Below are 9,313 nucleotides of genomic sequence, written 5' to 3' on the forward strand. Positions count from 1 at the left end.
CACACTAGGACCGCCAGGGCATTTTTTCCCTCTTTAGGAGGTTTTCTCCCCCCGAGCATTGTATATACACCCATCACTCTAGGGCTATCCATCTTTCCATTGCACACTAAGTAATACACTCTCTATTGTGTGCCTTGAGCTTCCTTCGTCTTCTCCAAGCTGTGTGTGTCTCTCTGCAACCCTAATTCCAACATTCTCATTGTTGCTGGTTCTTTTGAAGATCTCTGTCTTGCTTTTTCCATGGTCTCATCTTGATCTAATTGTGTCTTTATGGAGGATGGTTTGAGTCCCTATTTTCCAATCTGAATTAAATCAACTGATTTACATGGCAATGTCTGTTTGATCTTTGGAATTCCTATTGCTTCTTGGTTGTCTGCAACCTTGTTCTTCTTTACTTTTGGACTTGGTGGCATTCCCTACTCAATAGCTTTTGTGGTTGCTTTTTGTTCTATTTGATCTGCACTTTTTATTGCCTGATTTGCTTTAAGCTCTTCTAAAGTTTTGATTGATGGAGATGAATCATCTTCAATAAGGTCTGCTTTGATATAACTCTCCAATTTAACTGTGCTTGAGGACCTTGTGTTGTCGTCCGCGTGTGACCATTGTTGGTCTTCATTCTTGGTTGTATGTGATGACACCATCATGTTTGAATTCTGTATCTCTAGGACGTCTTGGGCCATTGGCATTCCCCTTATGATGTCGTCTGGAATATCCTTCGTTGTGAACACATGGAGTTGGGTGATGATGATCTATAAACTTACTTAAATGGTGGTGGAGATGATTCCCTAGCATTCTGCTCGTTTGTCTTTAGATATCCTCACAAATTCAAGAGCATCTTCCAGCTGTGGTTGGCAACATCTTTTCCAAGTGCAAAAAGACATGAGGTTATTGTCTAACTGAAAATCTAGCTTTACGTCTCTTGACAACTTTTCTTTGTTTTCACCCACAATGTTGCACTTGATCATCTCAGGATTTGTGTCTGAATTGACTTCTTTTGCTGTGGCAACATCCTTTGGTTGAACTTTATCTAGATTTTGTTTGCTTTGACCACTTGCTTCAATTGATGTTGACTCCATTGGCTGTAATATTGCACTTTTTGTTTGCAATTGTTGAGCATTGTCCACCTACATCTGAGTAACCTTTGATCTTCAAAGATCCATTGTACTGTTTGGCAGAATCGGTTTCTTCGGAGGAGATTTCAGTGGTGACATTTGTGTATCCTTCTGGACTTTAGCTTTCATTGATTTTGACTTTTAGTCACCTTTTCTGGCAACTTGAGGCTTTGCATCATCTTCAGATAGTCCTTGACTTCAATCGGGCCATCCGTATGGGTTTGTACAAGGTCATGAACCTGTTGGTATTCGTTACCATGTGCATCTTGATATGCATATGTGAGCTTGGTCACATGTAACTATTTGAACACTATTGGATTTGTCGACTTTTGACTTTGACTTAAGGAGATCAACTGAAACTTTTGTCCCTGGTGATCTTCATAGGAGCATTTGTCTGCAGATTCTGAGGGAACCTGGGTCAACTGGAAACTTCCAACAACCATATGATCTTTCAATGGTTTTTGCCTTGAAAGAGTCTGTTGAGTAGAGGCTCTAGGGCTTCTAACTGCTATTGCGGTCCCTGGTACATAAGCTGAGCTTGATCAATTTACAACTCCCCCCTTCCTAGGGTGATCACTATAGCGTGCTTCATTGTAAGAGTTCAAAACTGTTTGGCTTTGATTTAATCTCACCTTTTGGGAATGTGAAGGTACACTTTGGGTAGCACTGTTGATGTTTGGCATTCGTAAACCTTCTGCATAGTTTCCTATTTATCTCCATGAAACATGACAAATTATTCCCCAATTCAAGCTATAGATAGCATTATCTTTGCCCTGATAGTGTCTATCAAATGGGTCTCCTATGTCAGGACCCAAGGTATCATAGATGCTAGAACCTTGTTTATATCTACAACTATTTTGGTCAAAGTATATGCTCGTTTGGTTACAACATCGAAGCTTGATTTTTGATGGAGGAGAGTTTGGCTCTGAACATATTTCTGGGTTCACTAGGGTAATATCCTTTAACTCTAGAGAGGATGGGCTATAATAGATTCTTTCCTCCGAAATGAACTATCCTTTCTAATCTATCAATGGACACACTTCTATGAGCTGGTAGGTGGGCCGTTCAAACACTGGTTGATCCTTTTTGTACAGGTCCCCTTTTTGGTCGACATAGTGTGCATATGAATTATATGTACCATATAAAGCTGACAACATTCTGTTTGATGTGTCTCTTAGATTGATGAATGATTGCACACTTGTGGCAGTGGATGCAAATCATTTTCAAACCTAACAGTCTTTCCAACATTTGGTGATATCTGGACACCTTGACCAAATTCATGCAAGAATTTGTTGTTCAAAGAATCAATTTTAAGCTTTTTGAGTGCCTGTGCATCTTTATGCAGATTTTGAACTTGTAGTGCTTCTAATGGTAATGTAGAATCATCCGATTGCATTAAAAGTGACAAGTTAGATACACTTACATCGAGATTCGCATTTCCAATTTTTTATGTACCTTGCTTGGCAGTTGATGTGTCCTTGTTGTCTAGATTTCTTGGATAATCTTCAGAAAAATGTCCACCTTTTCGTCCACAATCTGAGCAATACACCATGACTGGTGGTATTTCATTTGGTTCTGTCATGTCAAGCTCTAGTTGATAAGCTTCTGTTTCTATGCTTGCAAAGTTGTCGGCATTTTCTTTTAAAACACTAAGCATCAAGTTGTAGATTGCTCCATCTTGACCTTTGTATTGTCTTTGATATGGTTCTCCAATTAGATTGGCTTCTATTGACTGATTTGTTGGATCTTGCAATTCTGGCTCTCTATTATAGATCTGACCACTGTAATCCATGTACAATGACCCTGATTGCATATGCACCAACTGTATGTTTTGTTGGCTTGTGCAGATTTCTAGATAACCACTTGGGTTGACTTTCTGAACTTCTATCTGCACTTCATCTTTAGCTTGCAATACTTGGCTCCACTGAAGTCTGTGAACATCTGGGAGTTCTCCGAATCTGGATTTACTATGATCACTAAGATCATGGCTCCTGTGTTGCTTTTGGTGCTCATCAAATATCTATGGCCTTCTGAATCTGCATATAAGATTTGATCTCCATTGTAGCCATATAGCTGTAAAATCTAGTCTGTTGCACTTATACCTGTGTTCCCACTGCTACTCGTTTGCTCTGCTGTACTTGAACTCTCAGCTCCATTTGAGTCCATGTTGGCTTGTTCAGTAAAAATTGCCTCCTAGCAGATTTTGGTATTGATTAGTAGAATTCCTGCTGCTCGTACTAGCCTACTTTGCAATCGCATTTGAGTTGTGTCCCTGTTCGTCCGATTAGAAGCTCAATTTGCAATGCAATTGCTTTCACTTGCCAATTTCTAGCATGCAAAATTTTGAAATTTGCTTGCCCCTGAAACGGCTTTGAGTTGGTCGGTTTCAATTGTTCTTGTACTGATATGGTTCGCTTTTGCACGGTTTGTGATTCTCCCGACTTTGCTTTTTTCTTTTCGGCCTCTTTCGCCGACCCTTTTTATTTTATTATTTTTTTGTGAAATTTCGAATTTTCTAATCTTTTGGGTATTTTTATGATTCTTAATTAGTTTTTTGAGAAAGTTTTATTTTTTTGTGAACTTTTTAATTTTTTTGTGAATTTTATAATTTTTATGAAAAATTTTAAAGGTTTTATGATTTTTTTGATTTATTGGGTTTTTCCAATAGATTTATGATTTTTAAAGGATTTTTTATGAGCTTTTAAGAAATTTTTTATTTTTTGTGATTTATCTGTGAATTTTTTGATTTTTTATGGGTTTTCTATGAGGTTTTTATTTTTTATAAATTTTTTGGTGAGTTTTTTATAAATTTGAATTTTTAGACCTTTTTATATATTTTTTAATGGATTTTATGCTTTTTAAAGATTTTTTGTGATTTTTTTAATTATTAATTTTTAAATTTAATTTTTTTAAATACTTTATTTATTTAAATTGACTAAGAAACAAAAAAAACAATTACTTGACTTACTTCGCGGCTTCCCGTTGACCAGTGATGACGGTGGTGTGAAGGCGGGGAGGTCGTGGGTGTCAGCACTGAACGCGGGCCTGGCGCGTCCTGCAGGTCGCAAACGAGAGAGAGAGTTTGTGGGAGTGTGTGGGTCGTGGCACGCATAATAGAGAGAGACAAGGCGCGTAGACGAGTTGACGTGGCGGGGTTGACTGCGCTGACAACGAGAGAGAGAGAGAGAGAGAGAGAGAGAGAGAGAGAGAGAGAGAGAGAGAGAGAGAGAGAGAGAGAGAGAGAGAGAGAGAGAGAGAGAAGCGTGACTTGCGGGGCAGCTGGGTGCTGACAGCGAGGGAGGGATACGGCCTGATGGCACGCACTACACGACAAAGGGAGAGAGGGAAAACGCCAAGTAGGCGGGCATGAGCATAAGAGAGAAAACGAGGCTGGCGGAAGGGAGGGCGGGAGTGTGTGTGTGTGTGTGTGTGTTGAAAAGGACAAAGAGGGAGAGAGAGGGTGGGTAAGGGGGTACGGGACCAGAGAGAGAAAGTTAGAGAGAGAGGGTGGGGAAGAAAGAGAGTGTAAATAATCGCTTGGGAGAGGGTGGGGGAGGAGAGAGAACATAAATAGTCGTTTGAAGAGGGGGGAAGAGAGAGAGTTAGGGAGGAAACATAATGTTAATTATGTTGGTGAGGGGGAGGAGAGAGAGAGAGGGAGTGTGTGTGGGTGGTGTTAACGCGCCACGAAGCGCGAGAGAGTGCGGTGGCAAAGAAGAAGAACGAAAATAATATTTTGACGTCTTAGGAAACTATCCCAAGAGATCGTAAAGATCTATCCAACGAGAAGAGTTCATGCGCCGAAAGGCAGGCTTGGGTATCGAAAAAAAAAAAAATTTAGTCTGAAAATTAGTCGAAACGCTAAAAATCACCCAAAAATCCAAAAAATTCTTGAAAAATTCAAGAAATCCTAAAAAATCATCGACAATCACAATAAAAAACTTTCAATATGCATAAGCACACCAAAAATAGCAGTTTTTATCGAAAACACCAAATTCGACAAAATCATCGACCCGACCCTCCAAAATAGCGAAAAGCTCAAAACTCGACCAAGGAGGGCACAAATGCGCTCAAAATGAATCTATAAACACACTCACAAAACAACTCATAAAGATCACACGATATCAATTTTTTACGGAATTAAGTAAAAATTCATGCAAAAATTTGCCAAAATTTTTAAAAAATTATCCAAAAATATCATTTTTTAAAAAAAAATTCTCCACATAGGGGATTAGTACAACCAAATAAAATCACAAAAAGCACATCAATTCAATTGCCAAATAATTTGATCAAAAAAATCCAAACTAGGTAATTAAATCGATAAAATTAGCGACAGAATTAGGTCAAAATTTGACGCATTTGGAGTGTGTAAATCCTTGTTTTGAACTCAAAAATGCAACAATTAACCATTACACACACCAAACATGCAATCAAAAATGGAATTAATCATGCACATTAAACACTTTTGAGGCGCACACACACACACACACACACACACACACTAATAATCGGCAGTTTTTACCAATCTTTAGGTGCGCCCACAAAAGGATTAATCTTGTCGAAATTGCAATGTGATTTCACAAATCTCTAGTTGGACATGACCACAACGCAAATCAATCATCACAATTGAAAAATCATTAAGCACACATTGATTTTTAGGTGCACAAACAAGGGCAAAATAGTGTACACCTAAAATTAGACATACACACACTCAATTAAAATGCACACACACTTGCAATTGACCATTCAAGCATGCAATTAGATCAATTAGGCACACAATTAGCAATGTACAATCACCAATTAGCAATTGAACTTGTCAATTTCATACGTCGCCAAATCTGGAAAATTTCAGCATTACGACGGCATGAAAACGAACAATCCAAAATTTACATAGCATCATAGCATCAACATTGCATTGCAACAACATGGCATTGACATTACATTGCATCATTGTGGAGTCAGTACACAATTCTACACATGTTCAGATTCTAGGGAGATTGAGAATACCACCTTGATTACCTTTCCAATGAAGATCGATTGAATAGTTGAAAGCTCTAATACTTGGTAGAAATTTATGTGTAAGTTAACAAAAATTAGTGAAATTAGCAAGGGGTTAGTGTGAAATTAGAGTGTGTAAACACACAATTGGCAAGATACGATGACAAATTAGGGAATAATGAACACATTTCTTCATGCACACACATCCAAAATCCACAAAAACATAAACACACAAGTGAAATTAGTGAGGAAACACATCCGATTATGCCACAACTATAGTAGCGTAGGCCATTGTCCGGTGGCGGCGCCAAATGTTGGGAGTCTCCATCGTTTCATAGCTCCAATGACCAACAAAATTATCAATCCTGAGGGATGAACTACCCGCCTAGGGCATGGAAACACTCACACGATTAGTGAGCTAATCATGGAAACACGAATGGTGACTCTATGAGGTGAGCTTCTCGGCCTATGGAGGAGATAAGCCACAATGATGGGCAATCTCCACATCCACTTCCCTTCACCTCCAATCAACCCAATCACACACACTAACGATTGCAAGATGCACACAACACTAATCCTATCATGCAGCACACTAATCGCAAGCACACACACATAGATCTATCGAGCACCACACTCCAATCAAACCTACATGCACACACAAGCAAATGAGGGCAATCACACAAGATTAGAGAGGGATTAACCACTAATTAGTTATGATCGAGCTAATCAAAGCATCATTAACAATCACAAGAAGAATGAGAGAGGCATAGTGAAAGAGAATTAAGCATTGATTAGTGTTAACCAAGTCACATGAGCAAGGAGAAGCTCAAGGACTCCAGAGCCACACACCTCAAGAGCTCTCACCAAAGAGTGCTCTCAACAAATGAGCTTGTGAGCCCTAATTTCTTTTACACACTTCCTTATATACCTAGGGTAAAAATCTGCAATGTTCGGGCACCCAAGGCCTTTAGGGCTCCACCACTTACCGAATCTGCAACCTAGGCACAATAACTTTACAGCTTGGAACTCCCATTGAGCCCGTAACATATTGAAGTATTACAATGGTTTGAAATAAATCGGGAATGTACAATACGTGACCATTTTGGGAAAATGTGGAAATGTGTAACTCCAATCTTTACTGCTTCTTTCTGTTGATCTTCGATGTGCATCCGTACGTCTTCGGTCTTTAGCAGCTTCTGTTAACTGACATTGACTTAGTTAACAGTCTTCAAAACTGTTTAGGCCACTGTATAGTTTGGAATTGTGTATCTACTTGGATTCTTTGCAGTGAAATAGAAATGTTGAGACAAAAGACGCGCCGAGTCTTATGCTGGTTTATGGACCATATCAACAAATGTTGTTGCTGGTGTATTTTTGGAGAAAACACCTATCCTTTTCTTTTACCTTGACCTTAAGTGTTCACATGTTGTGGGTAGCTTGAGAGATTTTGCAATAATCTCCTTGGTACTCTGTACTTCTACTGCTTGTCCTACCTGATCCGTCAATCTGGTTTTTCCATCCTCTTGAATGGAGATTTTGAGTTCATAAGCTCTTTGAAAATCCACTTCACATGGCAAGAATTTGTACTAATCTAGTAATCCAAGATGCCTATGTGCTTTAGCTAATTCAAGCTCCTTTGCTACATCATATATTTCTCTTGGCATGACCTGCATTTCCACTGCCTTCCCTTCTGGTGTCTTGAAGGTTCCATGGAAGATTGCCACATGATGTTTCTCAATCATCTCTTCTCCTGCATAGGTCTTCTTTGTGACCCCTGTGGACTCTTCTTGCAGCTGGTAGGGGGGAAGCTCTTGTAATCTCTGCTTCATGGACTTCTTCTCTTGTTGCGGTTGGTGAGCTTTGCACTAATCCTAGGTGAAAGAATACAAGAATTTGCGATTAGGTACAATTCAAAATTGAAATACGAAATTTTGTCCCACTTGAATTGAGAGCGACCATTCTAAAGTTGAAAGCCAAAATATTATCACCAAAAGCTACAGGAACAAATGTGTGAACTTTTCAAAACACTTGGTCAAAAATTTTCTTATTGGGCTACAGTCGCGATTAATAGGCTACTTCACCAATTAGGCCCCATTTTTGGGGTTTGCCTATGCACTTGGGTGGAAGACATTGAATAATGATAGGCTTTCACTTTTAGAAACATTTGGATGCAAAAAGACCAGATTTTGATTAGTTTTTGGCTTAAATGTCTCTAAAAATGAAAAATGGATGATGCACGATTTTGGAATGTCCATTTGGCTTGAAAAAAGACTAGATTTTGATCAGTTTTTGGCTTGAAGGTCTCTCAAAATGAAAAAGGGATGATACACAATATTGGAATATTCATTTGGCTTGAAAGTTGATTTGTCAGCTAGTGAGAAAACGTAGGAGTAGGTGATGACTAAAATTTGCCAAGTTCTATCATTTTTGACTCAGGAGCTATTAATCACGATTAATAACTTTTGTTGACTTTTTTGGCACTTTGAAGCTATGTTGTGTTTGGTCATGAATAAGTGGTTTTTGAGCACTAAGTGGGTTTTTGGCTTGAACTCAACATGTGAAAGAGGGGTAAATTGAAAAAGTGCAAACAAATATCAAATATAGCCTTGAACCTATTAATTGTGATTAATAGCATGTAATGAAAAAGTTAGCCAAATGCAATTTTGATGATCCACAAGTTGTCCTATAGTCTGAGCAAGCAATATGTGGCTCTTATTTGGGATTCTTTTGATCTGCTAGCACCTCTTGGCACTTACCCCTCATGTCTCATGTGAGATGGTGTACTATGGTGGTTGTTAGAAGTCACATAGTGCATGCACCAGAAAGTCTCTCGGAGCTCTCTCTAAAGTGGGCAAGTGGAAATGAGACTATTTTTAGCCTACCTTGACTATACATACCCAGGCTTCCCGACTTTTTTCCTCCCAAAATTTCCAATTAGTCTTACTATATCACAAAGTATACTTTCCTTACGAAATTTTTTGAATTTGGAATCCGACTGCTCCTGTTCCGAAGGTTTTGCAGAATCAGGTGTTGTGGACCCAAATTAGGCTTTCCATCACAATCCTCAGAATCATACAAGATTTGGCACGGTTATTTGTGTCTACTTCTCGATCAGCATGGTCACTTCAATTTCTCCATCTAGGTTTGTTTAACATTTATTTATTATTTTTTACCTTCTTATTAAGGAAATTAAAGAAAATTTA

The 9,313-nt window shown here is 38.7% G+C and overlaps 1 protein-coding gene across 1 annotated transcript in view; it reads right to left on the reverse strand.

The window, feature by feature from the left end:
• LOC147444874 (COBRA-like protein 1) overlaps positions 1-7,939 on the reverse strand; it is a 63,390-nt gene extending 55,451 nt beyond the window's left edge. The window contains exon 1 of the mRNA XM_086528154.1: positions 7,698-7,939. Within this exon, the coding sequence (XP_086384280.1) occupies positions 7,698-7,939 (242 nt within the window). The remainder of the gene's footprint in view (positions 1-7,697) is intronic.
• Between the last annotated feature and the right edge of the window lie 1,374 nt (positions 7,940-9,313).

The sequence above is a fragment of the Adiantum capillus-veneris genome, chromosome 13 (genome assembly GCF_014529385.1).
Source record: "Adiantum capillus-veneris isolate H3 chromosome 13, ASM1452938v2, whole genome shotgun sequence".
Classification (NCBI taxonomy): domain Eukaryota; kingdom Viridiplantae; phylum Streptophyta; class Polypodiopsida; order Polypodiales; family Pteridaceae; genus Adiantum; species Adiantum capillus-veneris.